General features: G+C 44.5%; 2 protein-coding genes and 1 long non-coding RNA gene across 11 annotated transcripts; 1 reads left to right on the forward strand and 2 right to left on the reverse strand.

Moving 5' to 3' along the window:
* Nucleotides 1-3: 3 nt before the first annotated feature.
* Nucleotides 4-10,052, reverse strand: git2a (G protein-coupled receptor kinase interacting ArfGAP 2a). Of its 9 annotated transcripts, none has more exons than XM_057032533.1 (20): nucleotides 9,661-10,052; nucleotides 7,598-7,731; nucleotides 7,376-7,488; nucleotides 7,178-7,283; nucleotides 7,009-7,095; nucleotides 6,790-6,920; nucleotides 6,621-6,715; nucleotides 6,482-6,527; nucleotides 6,229-6,277; nucleotides 6,086-6,158; nucleotides 5,915-6,012; nucleotides 5,710-5,821; nucleotides 5,480-5,634; nucleotides 5,180-5,329; nucleotides 3,764-4,012; nucleotides 3,004-3,093; nucleotides 2,217-2,299; nucleotides 1,936-2,127; nucleotides 1,118-1,181; nucleotides 4-1,018 (listed from the first exon to the last, which is right to left on the reverse strand). In XM_057032533.1, exons 1-20 carry the CDS (start codon nucleotides 9,710-9,712, stop codon nucleotides 806-808), a joined length of 2,292 nt encoding a protein of 763 aa, XP_056888513.1. In that variant the 5' UTR covers nucleotides 9,713-10,052; the 3' UTR covers nucleotides 4-805. The 9 variants fall into 9 exon arrangements, with proteins under 9 accessions (XP_056888513.1, XP_056888512.1, XP_056888515.1 ...); XM_057032532.1 differs by having other exon boundaries at nucleotides 6,229-6,280; nucleotides 9,661-10,051; XM_057032535.1 differs by having other exon boundaries at nucleotides 5,495-5,634; nucleotides 9,661-10,050.
* Nucleotides 10,053-11,050: 998 nt separating this feature from the next.
* Nucleotides 11,051-17,082, forward strand: ankrd13a (ankyrin repeat domain 13A). The gene is made up of 15 exons (XM_057032557.1): nucleotides 11,051-11,396; nucleotides 12,171-12,306; nucleotides 12,519-12,643; nucleotides 12,726-12,771; nucleotides 13,291-13,434; nucleotides 13,529-13,718; nucleotides 13,952-14,018; nucleotides 14,116-14,197; nucleotides 14,270-14,331; nucleotides 14,402-14,532; nucleotides 14,733-14,890; nucleotides 14,987-15,118; nucleotides 15,200-15,360; nucleotides 15,470-15,525; nucleotides 15,612-17,082. Exons 1-15 carry the CDS (start codon nucleotides 11,289-11,291, stop codon nucleotides 15,808-15,810), a joined length of 1,797 nt encoding a protein of 598 aa, XP_056888537.1. The 5' UTR covers nucleotides 11,051-11,288; the 3' UTR covers nucleotides 15,811-17,082.
* Nucleotides 17,083-17,268: 186 nt separating this feature from the next.
* Nucleotides 17,269-18,423, reverse strand: LOC130525656 (uncharacterized). Its single transcript, XR_008950527.1, has 2 exons — nucleotides 18,228-18,423; nucleotides 17,269-18,095 (listed from the first exon to the last, which is right to left on the reverse strand). It is a non-coding gene; the product is annotated as an uncharacterized LOC130525656 (long non-coding RNA).
* Nucleotides 18,424-18,714: the final 291 nt, after the last annotated feature.

Below are 18,714 nucleotides of genomic sequence, written 5' to 3' on the forward strand. Positions count from 1 at the left end.
TAGTTTGTTATAAATTATATTTATTTAGAAAATATTCATGTTGCCAAAGTGCTGCTAACAGCTGCATCATGTTTACAGAAGGACGTTGCTTCCATCAGAATGACGAACACTTAGTGGCCCAGTTGTACAGAAGACATTTAGAGTTCTAGCACTTGAAATACCTGTACAAGTCACCACTGCAACATAAAGTCAGCGCAAAGCCCCGTTGCAATGCACAGTCCTTTCTAAATGAATGTAAAATCTCAGCCAAGCTAACACACACCAGTGGGCTCCTGGAGTCTAAACCGGTTTCACAAATGGTTACACGGAAACGACAGGAAAATACGCTGCAGACTGGATCAGGGAACAGGATCAACCATGTGCAGTTCACAGCAATATAGCAACAAATAGCATTGCAATGCTACAAAGTGTGCTTGCAAGTCAGATATTTAAAGGCAGTTCATTCTGGTCAGTTTGTATTTTAAATTTAGCAGTATGTTACTTTTCTTTGTTTACAGAGTGCAATTAATGACTAGAAGGCTCGTTAGCTACAGTGTCAGCAATAGCATTCAATTATGGCTTTTCATGCTCGTCTTTGGACTAATAACAATTAAAGTACTGATGGATTCGATGGATTGTGCTCAACAAGACATTTGAACAAATCTAATGTCATTCTCAGATTTCAGCTTTTCCCCAGGTTTGTGGGAAAGACTGGCATTTATTCAGATTCAAGGCAAGGCATGCATAGACCACGAATGGAATTCTATAAAAAGACGTACATGTAAAACACGAAAGATGTCGGTGGCTTTGCGGCCCGTAAGTGCGATCAGTTGGTATTCTCCTTGGTGGTGACGGTGACGAGCTGCTTGGCCGCTTTGGCGATGTCATAAGCGCACTGGATGACCTGCTGGGTGACCAGCTGCATGTCCGGTCCCGGGCAGCCCTCTGACGGCGCCGCCTTCTTGCACTCGCTCTGAAGCCTGTAAGCGCTGGAGGTCAACAAACGCAGGGACCCTCTCACCGTGTCTGAGCGCGGCTTCTGCGGGGGGGGGGGGGGTTAAATGGTCTTATTCTTCTGATGGAAAATATTTACCGTGTTTTTGGATCGTCAAATGCTTCAAAAGTAGCGGCGCCATACCTTTGGAAAGAGGGCAGCCATTTCAGTCACAGCCACATGTATTCTTTCTGAGCAGGGTATGAAGCTGTGGGCGGGAAAAAACAGCTTGTGAGTTCCCAAAATGACGCATCAGCAAGTATAAATTAAGCTTTTACATGCACCTGTGGGATTAAAATATCAACACAGCGTGCATTGTCATTCATGGTTAACTAACATGCTATTAAAACAAACATGAGCGCTGAGACTCCGACACACACATCAGTCTCACTGCAAACTCGCCTCAATGACCTGCGTGACCTTGAGTTCACAAATCAGCTCACGGCCTTTTTAGAACCAAAAAAAACGAAATCAGCTCTTGAGGAGGGAAAGAGGAGGGTGAGAGAAACGGAGTGAGGGAAAGAGTGAGAGAAACAGAGCGCTCGTTAGCAGGACGGGCAGGAGGCACGCGGGTGAGTCCGAGAGTGGGTGAGGGAGAGGAAGAGAACACTGTGCCTGGGAGGCAGGGACAGAGGCCAGAGTACCAGGAGGAGGGGTCAGGGGGTCGGAGGCTGAGCGGATGGAGGGGAGCGGGGGCTTTCTCAGCCCAGGGGACCAGAGTGCTGAAGCATCCCAGGCTGTGCCTGAGCCGGCGCACGCCTTCACGCTCGCACGGCCGGCTGGCGGGGCAGGGCGAGGGGAACGGTGACGCCGGGAACACCATGACGGCGCAGTGAGAGGAGACGATGGGGGAGAGTGAAGATACGACAGCAGTGAGAACGCAAACAGCTGAGCAGATTCAAGATTACGACTGAGGAGAGAACAGGAGAAATGTTGGCGCTTCTTCTCCCGCAGACACCGACCTGTCGTGTTTGTTCTCCTGAGCGGCTCGCAGCAGCTCCTGGATGTTCTTGGTGATCTGCTCGGTCTTGCGGATGACGTCCTCCGTGCTGGGGAGCGCGGGGTCAGGCTCCGTCTCGGGATCGTCCAGCTCTGGGATGGAGCTGCCTTCCCCCAGCCAACCGCAGCTCCTCATCCTGCCTCTCCGGCCTAATCTAGGGGTGGGTGGGGGGGGTGGGTGGCAACAATCAGAGCAAACTTCACCTGCTATTGCTCCAAAAGCGTCTCTGGGTGGTGTTCTTACCCCGAGTCATCCACCTCTGAGTCATTGAACGTGTTGTCATAATCACTTTCGGGCATGCTGCTCTGTTTCTCTAACTTTGAGGCCTGGAAAGAATGCAAAAATCTCTCACATGAGAAACTCTGACCAGAGGCAACATCAGCGGCTGAAGAGGGAAAATGCAGATGCAGAACGTGTAGAACATCACATATATACTTTTACTGTATAAAAAGTTAGAATAGGAGCAAATACTACTTGTGCACATGTGTGCCAGCCAGTGAAACAGAAGCAAGAGCACATTCAAGACAAGATTAGTAAGAAACTGTTCAGATCATATGGAACAAAAACAGGTTTGCTGCTACTAAACTGGAGCATAATATCAAGTCCACCTGAAAAGCTTCATTAAAAAAAAGAATGAGTGCATAGAACACTTAGCAACACGTGTTACCTTAAACTTTGCCAATAACTCTATTTAGATTCACCATCAGCCTCAAAGCTGCATCCACACAGGGAGGACTCGCTCGAATCCCAGAACATGCTGCCAGAGACCTAAGGGACGGCTCAGCGTTCGCACAAATGCTGCAAAAATGCAAATGCGCCCGGGTTTCTGAGGCCCAGATTGTACTTTCAATGGGTGAGTGACGGCCAGTGGCGAGGGCGTCAGGCCCGGGCGCGTGACTCATGCAGCAGAGTGGATGAAGAGCAGCGTACAAGGTGGACAGAGCCAGGTGAGGACGAACAGGAGAAATAAAGCTATGCTCTCCGAAGTGGGCTGCGTCCCACAGAAGGTGGGTGCACAGATGTACTTAACCTTCTCACAACTGTCATCCTTCGACCACGACAGGGTGGATGGAAATGAGGGGAGGGATGAAGAGGTGGTGGCAAAAGGGCCCTTTTCTGTCTAAAGGCAGAGGTCAAATCACATTTAACAAATCCTGACATCGTGAACACACAAATGAGCTCAGATTCATGGCAGTTTGGTGAGATGTTTCATGTTGTGGATGGCGTTGAGGGATGGAAGCAGCTATTAATAATAGAGGAATTCTAAGGAAAGCTCAAGAACAAACGTCGATCCTCCCACGTTTCCTCTAGTGAGCATTTCCGCATCCAGGAAAAGACACGTTAACTGGGGACCGATGATTCATTCCATTGAGAGAGAAGACCAAGGAAAGATCCCAGTGATATCAGAGATGATTACGTGGAACTCGTTATGGAATCAGAGAAAGACCAAACACAGGCGAGAGGACAGTGTGTGTGAAATTATCATGCATTACAAAAACACATGTTTGTATGGTAGTTTTAATGCTTCATCGACATTAAACACGGTACAAAGCTTCAGAAAAGATCAAAATAACAGCATCGTCTCATACAACCGAACGGCACCAGTAAACAACAGACGAATGTGGGATAATGGGTTTAGGGAGCTGTCGAGATGAAATGTATGACATGTTTCTGATGACGTCCCCTGAACCGAGGAAAGGGTGAACAAACAAAGGAAGAGGAGGAAAGGGATGGAAAAAGGGCACAGGAAAGGAAATGGCAAAGGAAAGCTGGGAACGGGTCTTACTTACATGAGGTGGGAAGGGTTGCAGGGTGGGGATACCCTCCTCCGGGTAAGGGGTTTCCCCTTTAGAAAGGAAGGGCTTCAGGCCCGAGCCGGTCTCATACATAGACATGGGCCGACTGGCCCGCGAGGACTGCCGGCGTTTCAGGGCTGAGGGACTGGAGGGGTCGGGGTACTCTGAAGAGCTGGGGATCTGATAGATATTGGCTGTGACCTGCCGCCTGAGAGAGGAGTTCTCGCTTTGCAGAGTGTGCAGCTGGAAGAGACGGTCAGCAACATACTAAGAGCAGCTCTCAGCAAAGCAAGCTAGGTTCCCTGCTCTCATCCACAGATTCATTAGAATATGATACTCCTGCCGTTAGTTCAGCCACAGGGCAAATAGGAGAGGAAGAAAACACCTCTGTGGGTACAAAACTGTTACAGAAAAAAAACACGTCGATTTAAAAAAGGCCCCGTGACAGAGCCATGTTTTCCATAACTTAGCCGTCAACCCAAAAGGATTTGCTCTTGGCCTGAACAAAGCAAAGCAGGTGACAAGCAAGCAAAATGTCTGCTGCACAGAGAAGCAGCGCAGGTGCAGTTTGAGTCAAAGATTTAGCCACAGTACAGACAGATTAACTGGGGACTTAAGAGAGGATCAGAAACGCCCGGGAATGGACTGAATCGTCAGGGATTTAGATACAAACAGCCAGAATTAATTTAGGTTTGGTTACTATGATAAACGTCACTATGGCTGCAGTTAAAGCTTAAAGACACGTGGTTAATGTGTGAATGCATCCTCACGGCCTGAGTTACCTGTTGGCCTCTCAACGAAACCACGAAACTCAGTTTACACTCACCATCAGTAAAAGATAATCAGTAAAGGCTCCTATAAACACAAATTTAAGAAAACAAAATACAACGTAACCATGCATCAGAGGCCTGCATGTGTACTAAAGTAATTATACACAGTATATGTGATGAAGCAAGGCACACACATACAATTCAGTTAGTTAAGAAGTGATTTAAACCCAATGGTGATTATTTCATGCTTTTGTTAAAAAAAAAAAAAACATTAAAACATGCAGATTAGTACAATTAGAAAGAAATGATATGACTCTTATTTATTGCAAAAGGTTCAACAGGAACAAAGGTCAGCTGCTTCTTTTCCAATTTCCACTTTTCATTTAAGCTTAAATACAGAACAGAGGGTGGAGCAGCAGGGTGGAGCAGCAGGGTGTCACAGCGGCCTTATCCTGCCGCAGGGCATTCCATTCTCCATACGCCCACAGGCTGGGGCTTCACGCCAGAGAGAGAGAGAGAGAGAGAGACAGAGAGAGAGAGAGAAACAGAGAGAGAGAGAGAGGGACCGCTGCCACATCCCCTCCCCTGATCCAACCCTCACCAGGTGTTAGTGATCTTATTGGTGCAGCATGGTTGATACCTTTTTCTGCATGAGCCTTAGCTCATCGCTCAGGTTGTTGTTGGCTTTCATGAGGTGCTGAATCTTGACTTCTGAGGCAGTCAGCGCGTTTTTCAAGTCCACGTATTCCTGCATGGTGATGGGACCGTCGGAGAGATCCGAGTCCAGACTCTGGGGAGGGGAGGGGATTCAACAGAGAAAGAATGAATGAAGACTGACTGCAGTGTTTCCAGCTTTGCAGATTAGCTTTAACATTAGCTTCAATAATAAGTGTCAAGTTTTTATGTCAGTAAAAGGCCAGAGTGCAAACAAAGATTAAACCTGGGGACCGAGCACCTTGGTGCGATCTCCTTTGCTGGAAGGGAGGTCTTGATCTGTGTCCTCGTCAGATGCCACGCTGTCGTAGTCAGGCTGGTTGTTGTCCTGGGTATCGCTATGTCTGCCCCCGATGTTCTTCAGGATGAATTCAATGTTATCTGTCGCCCAGAGAACGCGATTTACAGCGTGTCTGGACAACACGGCGGCGTCACTAAGGCAAGAAAACAACCCACCTTTGGGACTGGCTACTGAATTTCCTCTTTGCCGGCGTTTAGCGTCGCTCAGTATGTCGATCACAAGAGTTGCGAATTCGTGTGCGTTAAATCTTGCCAGTTTTTGCCGTCCCTATACGAGAAAACCGAGACGGCGTCAGCTGCAGTCAAACAGCCTAGTGTGATGTTGTGTGAGGTTAAGGGTGGATGTGTGGAGGCAACGTGCCTGGTTGCGTGTGGACGAATACTCTGGGTTCACAGGAAGGAAAGGCACCACGGTGGTCTCCGTCACCAGGGTGCTGTGGTTCTGTGTCGCCAGCCACACTACAAATAACAGCAGAACTGAGACCAACGGCGTGCTGAAGTGAGACGGCGAGAAGGAACCGTTTCACCCTACCTGCATCGGTCTCTCGTCTGTCCACCTCGTCGTACACATCCATGGCTAACTCCTCAAATAAGTGGTTACTGAGCTGCGTGACGATATGCAAATTACACTTAGGTGAAATCCTGAGAAATGAGTTATTTTGCAAAAACACTTACAGACTGGAGCTTCCTCTTTGCCGCCTTGGCCAGCTCTGATAAATCTAAACTGCTACGAACAGACAAACGCTTTCATGAACAACTAAATTGTGACTGTAAGTACACGTCATCCTGATACTTACATGTTCCTTATTTATCAAGAGAGCAAGAAAAGAGAGAGAAAAAAAGATTTTTGACACAGATGCACAACAGTGCCAAACACACCACCACCTCTAAGGTTACTTAGAAACCCAACTAAAGATTCCGCTCTTACCTGTCAGCCATTTGCGGAACGATGAAGTGCTGGCCATTTTTATGATCTGAAAAGAACCAGAAATGTCAGCACGCTTAGAATAGAAAGCTCTTTAAACCAGCGCCCAGTCCCCGCTGACATGTTCCCTCTCACAGCTTACCTGGTCTTCGTCCACATAGGTAGAACGCCAGACGGTCAGTCAGTTCATACTGAATTTCCACTAGCCTCTCTGCCAGCTCGTGGTGGCCGGCTTCCCTGCAGGGACGAACGTTGAACCACCACGTGAGGCAGGCGGCTCCATCAGCTCGAGCTTAATGAGAACAGCTAACCTTGCATAATCGATGGGGGTTTTGCCGTTGCTGTCAGGGGCCCCGGGGTCGGCCCCGTACACCGTTAGGAGCTCAGCCTGAGACACTTGTCCCGCCTTTGCAGCAACATGTAACGGAGTGTTCCCTTTTTCCTGGAGAAGTGCACATGAACCGACTCTTTAATCAACAGGTGAGAAGACTTGGAGGTGGTTCTATTTTAATTCCACAGGTGAAGCTTACAGGGTGAAAGAAATTTGCTTGTGCTCCCAGAGATAACAACCTCAAACAAGTCTCCAGATTCCCAGTGCGAACACTCGAGTGAAGTTGCTGAGGGAAACAAAAGAAGAGCAATTAACACACATGCAGACGGCCTTAATAAGGTTTTGTGCAAAGAAACATGTTGTAATACTTTGCTGAGATCATTGGCGGTCGAGCTGTCGTCCTCTCGGCACGGCATGCGGTGCACAAACGCCAGCATTTGATATTTGGCCTTTATAAACTCTGATTTGTTTGGGCTTTCGTGACAAGAAACATGAAAGAAAGATGAAACCACTCAGTTATATCGAGACAAATCACCCCTCCGTCACTATGAACAGCGGCCACTCACTGCAGCTTGTCCTGAGGGTTGGCCTTCCGTTTCCCGCTCATCACTGAGGCTGGGTCCAGAAGGGAGTGCTCCCATATTGAATTGGCTCCATTGCTGTATAACGTCTGAACCATCTAGAGGGGAGATAATGAAAAAGAATTGAGCCATTAAGAATTTCAGGAGGTACAGTTTTAAAAAATAACCCATTGACACATATCATGCTTTGTGGTACAGGGTGTGTACCTGGAGCTGCGTGGGAGGCCACGGTGTGTGCCTCAGGTGGCGGACCTGGGAGCTGTGCCTGCCCAAGCTTCGATGAACGCTGCAGCACTCGTCGCAAATCAACACACCCCTGTTCACTGAGGCCCAGCGAGGATCTAAAAGAAAGACAAAATAGAAACTTTTGGCATTTGTAACAGATTTCATTAATCCGGCTCCTGGAGAATGGAAATTGGGGGATCGAGGACACACTTTAAGTCCACCTGATCAGGTCAAAGGTCCAGCGACCCCACAAGAATAACTTTACTGTCGAAGTAAAGCAGCTCAGTTTGTGGTCTTCAATCAAGCATCTCAGGCAAAATTAGCATTACAGAAAGAAAACAGGAAGTGTAAGGAGAACATGTTCAAATGGTTGGTTTCTGGTGCTGTCAAGATGTTTTATGAAAATGAGAAAACATTGATGGTGATGATGATGAACATGATGATACAGGCAGAAAGACGGTAATAGGAAGAACACGAGGATTTGATCCTGTTGGACCTGATAAATATGTTGCCATATCCAGAAAGGTAGTGAAAACAAGATTTTCTAAGTTGAAGTACTACAAATATCCGATTAGCAAGCAGAAACCTTCTCTGGTAAGCACACCAGACGTCATATCAAGACATTTAGTTCTGCACATTTAGGAAAGGTTGTACCTTTAAGAAAAATTCAGGTCAATGTGACTAAAATACATCAGTGTATTTAACTTTAACCTCTTTACCATATGGCCCAGAGAAACGCTATCTGCTGTTTTATATTAAGGCTCTTCTGACAGCTAACACGTCACACCCCAAAATATGGTAAATTCACACAATGCTCAAACAGCCGACACAGTGTGAAACGGATTTGAATGTCTGGCACGTTGACAGGACCGACTGTGGAGGCCATAGCAGCAGCAGCTGAGGTGGAGGAAGAACAGCTGCTGGGGTTTTGGCACCATTCTGGCACCTAATCTCCTCTTTACTCCTCAGCCCAGACCTGAGGGATGGTGCTGGCGTGCCTTTTCTTCTGCTTAACAAGCAAGGCTAAATTTAATATCACATCTTCAAACTCCAAAAATATTCACAACCAACAACTGGCAGAGTTTGTGTGCAACAGCAGCTGCTGAGGAGGCCTGAGGGCTTTCACTAATATGAGCGACTTGATGACACACAAAATGCCACAGGTTGAATGATACCAATTACATCGGGGTTTTTTTTGTACATGCAATAAGAAATCGGTGCAAAGCTGTTGAAAAATGACCTCTTGTACACATCTAAGAAAACACGATCCTCAAAATAATTCACACGGCTACAGTATGTTCAATACATTATGCAGCCACAATACAGACGTGTTTGCATTGGAGGCATGTGGTCGATTCACTCGCGCATCCTGTTTTGCTTCCTGTGCCTGCAGAAAACATCACGTCATTTCTTCATGCGTAAATGGGACTTTTGAGTGTATTCCGTACAAATCTGTGGAACATGTTCTCCGGGCATATTTGACAGTGAATGCTGTGTTTGTGTCATCTGTGAGACCATTTCAAAAGGCAAAACTGCTGAAAGTATTGGGCTCAACATGGTCTGAAGTACTTCCTCTGCACTAGAAAGACTTTGAAAGAGTACAGGAAATAGTTTATTCGATCAAAAAACACCATTACTCTTAAAAATATACATATATATTTACAATTATAGGGTATTTGACCAATGTACGGTGACCTAAAGTTCTACTTATCTCTAAACAGCACAATTAACTAGGTTGCATACGCGTTTAAACAGCTTTAATATATATCCATCTGGAACCGGAAAGATTTTAGATTGATCACCCACAGATAATCATAAAGGATTAATATAATCCATCATTACTGATCGGATTACAACTCGCTGAAATACTTTTATAGGAAAGCGCTTCAGCTGTTTTTATTTCCGTTGCCATCATAACTAGCACCTTCAAGTTGCTAAAAGGATTCACTGCAACAGACGAGCCCAAAACCGATTCGAAACAAGTGCAACACTATCGATTCCCAAACGTCGCCGATTCCAGGCCAAAAGTAAACGGCGCAGCCTACCTGGAGCACCGCAGTCGGCGCACAGCTCGGTATTCCGGAGGCGCTTAGACATTCTTGATTCGGGAGGAGATATCTTTGGGGGGGGAAAAAGATCCGAACTATCGTGGCTGCTACGTTACGCTAACCATTGGTTTACCCTGCAGGAGCGTCCTCAGTGTTAGCAAAACGAGCTAATTATAAACAAAAAAAGAGAGTATTTACTCCTCTGCTGATGATAGCCCACTCGTTCTTTTTTTTAACTAACATTTGCATTACAGGCGCCACAGCGTCATCACATTAAACGGGAAGGGCAACGGTATTTGCCAGTTAGTTGGTTGACTTAGCATATAACAAGCTACCCGCCCGTTGGGTGAACTCCGCCCGGCAGACAGCGACACTACAGCGCTCTCACTGGCCGCACCGAGTGTGACCTAGTGTCGAGGGAAATTATTCCCGCAGTTCAGCACGAGAGGGGCCGATTCACGCCTCACAGTAGTTTTAATATTTGTACGAGTAAATTTAGATCCGTTCCTTTTTTCTTTCTGCAAAAGATTTTCTGAATTATAACGGAGATAAACTGTACCCAACGGTGTTTTGAATTCCGGTGTTAGTGAACCTGACAGTCTCTACAGAGGGAAGAATAAACGTCACTACCCTAGTGACACGATTTCAGAATATAGTTGGATATTCACAAGTGAGAATCGTTAATAACTAAAAAGAAAGAAAAGACAAAACAACGGCAACGCAAAAACACTGGAGATGGTTTTCTTTGATTTCGTACTCATTCAAGGTTTTCTGATTTTAGTTCTAAATGTATATATTCTATAAATGCATTGCTTACTGGGGAAGTGAACATCACCCCAAATAAACAAAAAATAAAACAGAACTGAAACTATGAAACCCGTGTCAAGCAGGAACGCATTAAACGTCGTACATATCCTAACCGCTCATTAACCTAACAAATAATGTCTGTATTTAGCTAACAAGTTTGCCTTGGTTGCACCGGTGCGATAAAGATTTGCGATACGGCCCAGTAACCTCTCGGAAATTAAACCCCCTGGTCTTATTTTTTAAAAACGGCCTGGGTGCATTAGGAAATTGTGATTTATTGGTATTTGTAGTACAATACCCCACCATAATTAATCACAATTAAGTGCGCCGAATATAACCACATTCGGGGGAACACCGGATATAACCCCGTGTGTCCAGGTTAAATGGTTCCGCCCCAATGGAATCTAGTATTTTTTCTAAAATCATCTTTAATTTAATAATCTTATTTGTATTTTTTTTTAAAAAGTCTAGAAGTCGATAATAAAATTACACTTCATGCCAACGCGGCACAGTTTGGATTTATTTTTCAAGTTTTTTTCGAGTTGGTTGATTTTCTGTTTATTTAAGACACCCCCTCTTACGATTTGGTTTCGCTTCAGGCGCTTCCTTGTTCAAAAGTTTTATTAAGAGGAAGCATTATTGAAAGTTGCTAGTTGTTTGGATGTCTTGGTGTTTTTGCTGTGAAACATTGAGGGCATCTACTGCATCAGTCGTTCATTGTTTTTGGTTGGAGTATGGCGACGTTATCCAGTTTTTGCCATGGCTGTAGTCACTAGAAGCAGGCTAACGCTGGAGTGAGCGGGCGCGTACGGAGGAAGATGTCCACGGCTAACATTAGCGACGACATCAGAGTGAAGTTTCCTCTGCATTCCGCAGTGTGGGAGAACGATTACAGGAAACTAGAAGAACAAATACGGATCCCACAGGTTGATGATCCACTGACTATGATTCTTCTTATACCAATGACCAGAAAATGTTACTTGCTAGCTCGCTGAAAGCGGAGGGAGACGTTAAATCTCTTTAGCCAACCAGATAAAGTAGGCCAGTCGTGTTGACAGATGCTCCGTAGTGTCAGACGTGCTTTTCCCAGGTGATGTGCACGAACGGATCAGTTAGTGACAGAAAGAAGTGTATTTTTAAATGTCTTTGAAAATGAATACCGTATTTCTGGCTGACAGTTTAAGACAAAATTCACATAAAACAACAAATCCAGCTACTACTGGATTATCGTGATTAAAAAGGCTGCGTTATCATTTTGCCCATTCGTGCTATTTGGTTTATTTGAAAGTATGTTGGGACTTCATAGTTCCATTGTTCTCAAATATAGAACATTAGTACTATAAAGTATGATCAAACAGACCCCTTTTCCATCGTTTCGTCTGTGGATCTCCTTTGTTCACTATGAGTAATACCTTTTGTGGTTGAATTACTAAAGCCCAGCCACTATTATTCCTGTTATTACTACCCTGCAACCATGATTACATTACACTTACTCCAGAGGCTCATTTTAGAACCAAACAGGATCAGTGATGAGCGACTAGGAAAGTCATAGCATGACTATGAATCTCAGTTATAGAATGGCATCATTCACACATGAATCAGAACTTTGCAGTGCTTGTGTTTTCCTTCATATGCTGTCCTGTTTCTTCACGTTATTCCTGTATTGTTTTCATACCTTGGTCTCCTTTCGATTTTCTTAGAATGACATTGAGGCTGTTGATCCCCGGGGTCGGACACCTCTGCACCTCGCTGTCTCGCTCGGTCACCTGGAGTCTGTGCGAGTCCTCCTCCGACACAATGCGTCTGTGACTAAAGAAAACGCCAGCAATTGGACAGGTCAGTTCAGCTATTCCATTAAATTCCACTTATCCAGCCATTCAGGCTTGGATTTTAATGGTTGCTTTGTTTTATAAAAAACGTTCTCACCTACCCACCCTATGTAACAGCTTTCACCTTCTTCTCTTTACTGACATCATTGTAAGTGATGATTGTTGTTGTTGGGGAGCAAATGTTTTGGTAGTTTATGAATCCCTGTAACCCTCGTCTAGTGCTCCAGGAGGCTGTCAGCACTGGCGATCCGGAAATGGTTCAGTTAGTGCTTCAGCGCAGAGACTACCTCAAAGCCTCCACTGCACTGGGAGGAGTGCCTGAGCTGTTGGCCAAGATTCGAGAGGTTTGCTTCACACAGTGTTCCATCATGCTTCATGTATGTGAGCCTAAATACACTTTGATTATTACTCTGTTTTTCTATACAGTCTCCAGACTTTTATATGGAAATGAAATGGGAGTTCACCAGTTGGAGTAAGTGCTTATATTTAGACTTTAATGGAATGAAATGACTAAATGACTCGCCTAATATCATTTTGAGCACAAACCTGGGAAAGGTCAGATTTATACAGTAAATCTAGTATTTTGATACATTACTGACATTGTTCCCCACCAACAGTGGGGCCGTCTCATAAAGATAGAATCGGTTCAAAGAGCCCTTTAAGTTTAAATACAAACTCACATGTTTATTTTTTTTACAATCTGTTATAATTAACATGTATTTGGTAATTATGAACTTTTTAAAAATTATTTGTCCATCGTGGTCTTTGGAAATCCCCCCAACCTACATTTGATTTTAAACGTGAAAAAAAAAACCTCATACGTTGGGGGAATTAGCAAGAGGAAACCAGTTTGAGGAAGGCTCGTTAACTCTGACAGCCCAGAGGTTGTAACAGATCATACGGGATCAACCGCATACCTCACTATTAATAGTTGGAACATTTGTTTCGAGTTAATAATGGGCCTTTGTGCAAATGCGAATATATTTTGCAGTCCCTCTTCTGTCACGCGTTTGTCCGAGCGATGTTTGTCGCATCTGGAAAAGCGGCGCGAACCTGCGGGTAGATGCCACCCTCCTCGGCTTTGAAAACATGACGTGGATCAGAGGACGCAGGAGCTACATCTTCAGGGGGGATGGTTTGTGTTTTGGCCCTTTCGTGATTTATGACAGCGAACTAACAAATGTCACTAAAACGATCCTTTGAATGCACCTCTGTCTTCGTCCTTCTAGATTCATGCGCAGAGCTGATGGAGGTGAACCATGATGATGAAGTGGTGGACACCGAACGCTTCAACATCTCCCAGGAAATGGAGGATGTTACGCTAGAGTCCATGCAGCCAGCGGAACAGGAAGTGGCCAAAAGGCTGACTACTCCTATTGTCAATACCTATTTGGACACCAAGGAAATTGCTTTTGAAAGGTGGATGAAACCCTTGAGATTTCATGTTGTGTCTTCTATATACTACATTAATAAAGTTACATTAGTCAGGTTATCCTCTTAACTTTCCAAAAAACAAAAGTATATTATAGCAATGCCCAAGTTTGGCATTGAAATGTTTGAGTAATAAGGATAATGCAAATATGTAGCTCCAGGTAAAACGAGCTAATGAAGACGTCTTACTAACGGCTTTGCTGTGGTTTTGGCCTCCTCAGGAATAAGTCTGGGATTTGGGGCTGGAGAACCGAAAAGTCAGAAGTCGTCAACGGATTTGAAGCAAAGGTTCACTGACGTTTTCTGTGTCGCCACAATTGTGCCACTGTGCTGGTGATTTCTCTGGAGTCTGCTCCTGAACGCACCTGTGTTGGAATGTTTTCAGGTTTTCAGCGTGAATAATGTAAACGTGGTCATCAGGACAAGGACAGAGCATCTCACAGATGAGGAGAAAGCCAGGATAAAAAGTAAATCGAGGGTTGTTTACACTCCTGTGTTACTTTAATGGAAAAATCTAAAGTTCACTTTCTTGTGTTCAGGTGAACGAAACATTTTAGAGTCTCTGCTTGGTACTGTGGAGCAGCACATAAGTGCACAAGGGGTAAGATATATATTGATTTATCAGGCTAAACCTATTTTAGCCTGCTAATTGGGCAGTCTCGCTGTTGCAGGACATGACTATGGAGTATGCAACTGCCACCAATCCCACTGCCATCACTCCAGACGAATACTTTGATCCCAATTTTGAACTCGGGAATAGAGACATCGGCCGGCCCATTGAAATGAGCATCCGAACACAGAAGTAAGGAATGGTTTCACAGCTGTTCACATTGATCCTGCTATCACAACTGTGAGAATAATTACGCCAGCGATCAGAGTGCTGGATCCTGCTCAGTGTCAGGAAGTCACATCCACTATTTGCACATAGCATTATGGGAGCTTAAATAATGTCAACATACGGTTTATTTGTTGTGTTGTTAAAGTCACTGTTGTGTCATGAAGGTTTAAAGGTACCTTGTGGATGAGTGAGGATCATCCCCTCTCCCTGGTGGAGCAGGTGACCCCTATTATTGACCTCATGGCACGAACCAGCTCTCACTTTGCACGTCTGCGGGACTTTGTAACCTTGAAATTCCCTCCAGGATTTCCTGTTAAAATCGGTAATGAAGGTTTTGCACATGTTATTTTCCCCAAAGTCTAAATATACAATGTCCCTTCTCTTCTAGAGTGATTATATCATATTTCCTGTTTCGCAGAAATCCCCCTGTTTCACGTCCTGAATGCCAGGATCACATTCGGTAGCGTGAACAAGTGCAGCACTGATGCGGAGCTCAAAACGACACCAGCAGTGACGCCAACATCCACAGGAGAGGATGAAGAAGCTGCAGGTACGACTGCAGCCTGTTACATTTCTCCCTTTTATATAAATGCTAGTTCTGATTTGTTTTGTTTTTTGTTTGTCCCTTTAGAATTGTCTTCATTTCAGGTGTGTCCTTCAGTGTTCGAGGTGCCTGACAGTTACCACCGACGAGGCGGCAGTCGACACGCGCCCGTGTCCAGTAATGACGAGGAGCTCCTGCAGTACGCCATCCACCAAAGTCTCCTGGAGTCTCGCAGAGCCCCCAGCCAGGTCAGAACCCCCCCATTACTAAGCTCACCCTTCACCCAATTTTTCTTTATCATCTGTGCTCAGTGTGCTGCTTTGATCTCTGATGTCGTTGGCGTTTGTGTCCCTGCAGGAAGTGATCTGGGAGGATACAGACACTGATGTCATGACCAGAAGCCAGAGTGACAGGTGGGAACAAGGGATGAGGTTGTCTTCTTTTTAAGCAATTTTTGCTGCTGTGTGACAAGAGATTTTTTCCCCACGTGTCATTCTAGAAGCCTCCCAGAGGGGGCGCCAGTGGAGTACGGAGACACCTCCAGCCCCTCCAGCTCCATGTCAGCCTCCAGCCCTGACACCGATCTCCGCCTCGCCATGGAGCTCTCTGCGCAGGCTCAAGCCGAGGAGGAGAGGATGAGGAAGCAGGAGGAAGAGGAGCTGGAGAGGATACTGCAGCTATCGCTTACTGAGAAGTAGAAAGGAACAAGAGGGAATAATAACAATATTACTAACTTCTGCTGATCCAGAAGCAACCGCCACACCTCAGTCTTCCTCCTTAACCACAGTAGTCATCTATGCAACTGCAAATTTGTTTCTGTAACACGTCATTCTTCCACAGACAAAAGGAGTGACGGATATTTTGCAAAGGTTATTTTTGGAACTCCTTTTTATATTTTCATGTTTCCATCCCACAGCTCAAATTACTGACAGACCTGTATGTTCTGTTTTCTTTAATTTATTTCCAAATCAGTGCAGCAGAATCTACAAGGGCTGAATTGATCTTTTAAGCTGTAGAAACATTTGACTGGAGGCAACTTCGAGCTCTGTTGGCATTCCTCTTTTTTGGCTTTGTGTTTTGTTTTTTAAAGCGAGACTGGAACGCTCCCGGCACTGTGGTCCTGGATAAATGGATTTGACTGTTTGAGGACGGTGGCTTCACTAAGTAACAGAATTCTCAGGGTACCACTTTTCTGCATTTTCCTTTAACTTTGCAGTTAAATTATTAACCAGGTGATAAATAAATGCAAATTGTAGCCTGGTTAATGTGGGTTTGGTGCTGGCTGGTGTCTCACTCAGCAGCGCAATGCTGGTGTTTCAGAAAGAAAAAGGGTTCATGGAGTGGTTTAATAATAGTGCTGTTTCCTTATTAATGCTCATTCCACTGACTTTTTTTTTTATCCATAAAGTGATTAATTTTATGACTATAAGGACCATGTTTTTGGTTAACAGAGCGTCTTTAACAATTCTTCACTTGGATCAAAAATAGTGATCTGATTTGATTAAATTATTCCAAATGATTGAAATGCTGATCTGAAGCCTTTTGCAGCTGGTTAGAATAAAGCTGTCATTTATATGAAATGTATTAAGAGCACAGGCTCAAAATTCTAGCATGATTGCCAAATGTAGGATTAGTTTCTTCAGCATGTGCCAATGAATTGGTTACTCTGTCGTCTCTTTTGGTGACAAACTTTTGTGGTCCCACTTTGAAAATGGTTTTCAAATGTTTTGCAGCGTCAGAAATTATTAGATCAAGGCGAGACTAAAGTTGATTCCTTTAAAAGTCAACTTTGACAAAGTTCTTTCAGCATCCCACTTTCTGGGTTTAGTTTGTTTTTAGAAAAAATACTAATTGTTATAATCATGTTTCCAAATGTTCAACTTTAACAAATTAGTTCTTTGGTTACTTTAATGCACTGTTCCTTTTTTATTTGTCCAAATTTCTAAAATAAAAGCACTTTATTTCCAAAATATTGACCTGTATTTATTTTCCTTATACTGTACCTGTGTACTTGCTCTCTCTCTCTCTCTCTCTCTCCATCTGTCTATCTATATATATATATATATATATAATATTTGTAATTTCATGTAGGCTGAACATGCAGTTCTCAATGTATTGATATAGTTTAGTTACATTATGTCCCAAACAGTACACAATTGTTTTTAACATTTTAATCAGGAGGTGAGGCACATTAGAACAACCAATGTCATTTTTACATCAAGTCACATCACACCCGTTTCACAATCAGTAATATAAACCCGTTGATACAGAAATACTGTGCATCTCCATAAATTAAGAGCAGGGCATACAGTCTGCCTCCTTATGTTTTATTTTATTTTGTAGCCCACAGGAGCAGAAACAGGTGAAACAAGAAACAATGCACAGATCAATAAAACAAGAAAAACACCCTTAATACTAAACATCAACCTTGCTAGAGGAAGCTATAAACACCATTCAGGCTTAGCATCATGTCCACCCGCATAACTTTGGGTTGGTCCCCGTTATTCTGCCAGAACAGCCCCGAGCCTTCGATGCACGGACCCCTGAAGGTGAGCCCCTGAAGATTCTTAACAGCTGTCCATTGTTAGGTGGGGCCCCATTAAGTCAGAGGACAAACGCTTCACTTGCTGCCTGATATATCCCAGGTACCATGACAAAGACATAATTACTGTCATAGAAAATCTCCTGAGCTCTTTATGTGCAGATTAAATTAATAACATGTGCGACAGGAAAGTTAATGCAGGATCACATGCATGGAGGATAACAAAGAAGGCGTCGTTGTGTTGAACCCGGTTACCACGCAGCAGAAGGGCTGTTTTCCTGAGCTGGTCTGTTCAGGTGCTTCGTCACTCGTTGCTTTTCGGCATGTTTCGGCCTTTTCCGTGCAGGTGAGCCTTTTAGCGTGGGGAGTGCGGCTTGTAGACACACACAGCCATGACAATCATGAGCAGCAGCAGCACAGCGAACACACTTCCCAGAGCGACTGCGAGGACACGCACACGCATAGGGAATACGTTATAACATAATTAATAGACACTAGATAACGTTTAATCGGCCTCGGTCGTATGTATGCTAATAAAGTGTCTCTGACGTCATCTTGCTGCTCGAGCCTTACCCAAATTCTGCTTCTGTAAGATCACGTAAGCTCTGTCTGTCTGTCCGTCCGCCTGTCCCGGAACCAGAACTGCCAAGAACAGGATGAAGGCTGGTGAGATGGAGCGCTGCATCATCGTGGAGGGCTCGGAGGCAGCACGGGAGAAAGACAACGAGGAGGAGGAGGAGGAGGAGGATGAAGAGTCGGGGAAGGTGCTGCTGCTTCCGCGTTATCACCTGGGTCCTAAATCCGCCCGTTTGAGATTGATGCCAGTGGATTATTATTTATTTATTATTTAATGCTGGAAAATCTACTAATAAAAATAGATTGTTGATTGTGTAAACAGTGATAAATAAGTTTTTAGGTTTTCTGGGACTGTAGAAGATCTCCTGGGTCAACGTTGAAGGTACCAGAATTAATTCATTGCAGCAAATTTAGCTACAATCAAGGACCCTACCCTAATTTTCTATCGTTTGGCTGGGTTTGGTTCGGTTAAAGTTTTTAACCT

The sequence above is a fragment of the Takifugu flavidus genome, chromosome 5 (assembly GCF_003711565.1).
Source record: "Takifugu flavidus isolate HTHZ2018 chromosome 5, ASM371156v2, whole genome shotgun sequence".
Classification (NCBI taxonomy): Eukaryota; Metazoa; Chordata; class Actinopteri; order Tetraodontiformes; family Tetraodontidae; genus Takifugu; species Takifugu flavidus.

Bases quoted from the DNA above. Each gene is read 5' to 3' on its own strand.
- ankrd13a (XM_057032557.1), top strand. From the start codon at position 11,289: ATGTCCACGGCTAACATTAGCGACGACATCAGAGTGAAGTTTCCTCTG. The intron at 13,435-13,528 runs GTTTGTGTTTTG...TCGTCCTTCTAG, and splicing joins CTACATCTTCAGGGGGGATG to ATTCATGCGCAGAGCTGATG. The intron at 14,019-14,115 runs GTTCACTGACGT...GAATGTTTTCAG, and splicing joins TCAACGGATTTGAAGCAAAG to GTTTTCAGCGTGAATAATGT.
- git2a (XM_057032532.1), bottom strand. From the start codon at position 9,712: ATGTCTAAGCGCCTCCGGAATACCGAGCTGTGCGCCGACTGCGGTGCT. The intron at 7,096-7,177 runs GTATTACAACAT...TGTTTCCCTCAG, and splicing joins CCGCCAATGATCTCAGCAAA to CAACTTCACTCGAGTGTTCG. The intron at 6,528-6,620 runs GTAAGCTGTGAG...GGTTCTTTTCAG, and splicing joins CCTATGTGGACGAAGACCAG to ATCATAAAAATGGCCAGCAC.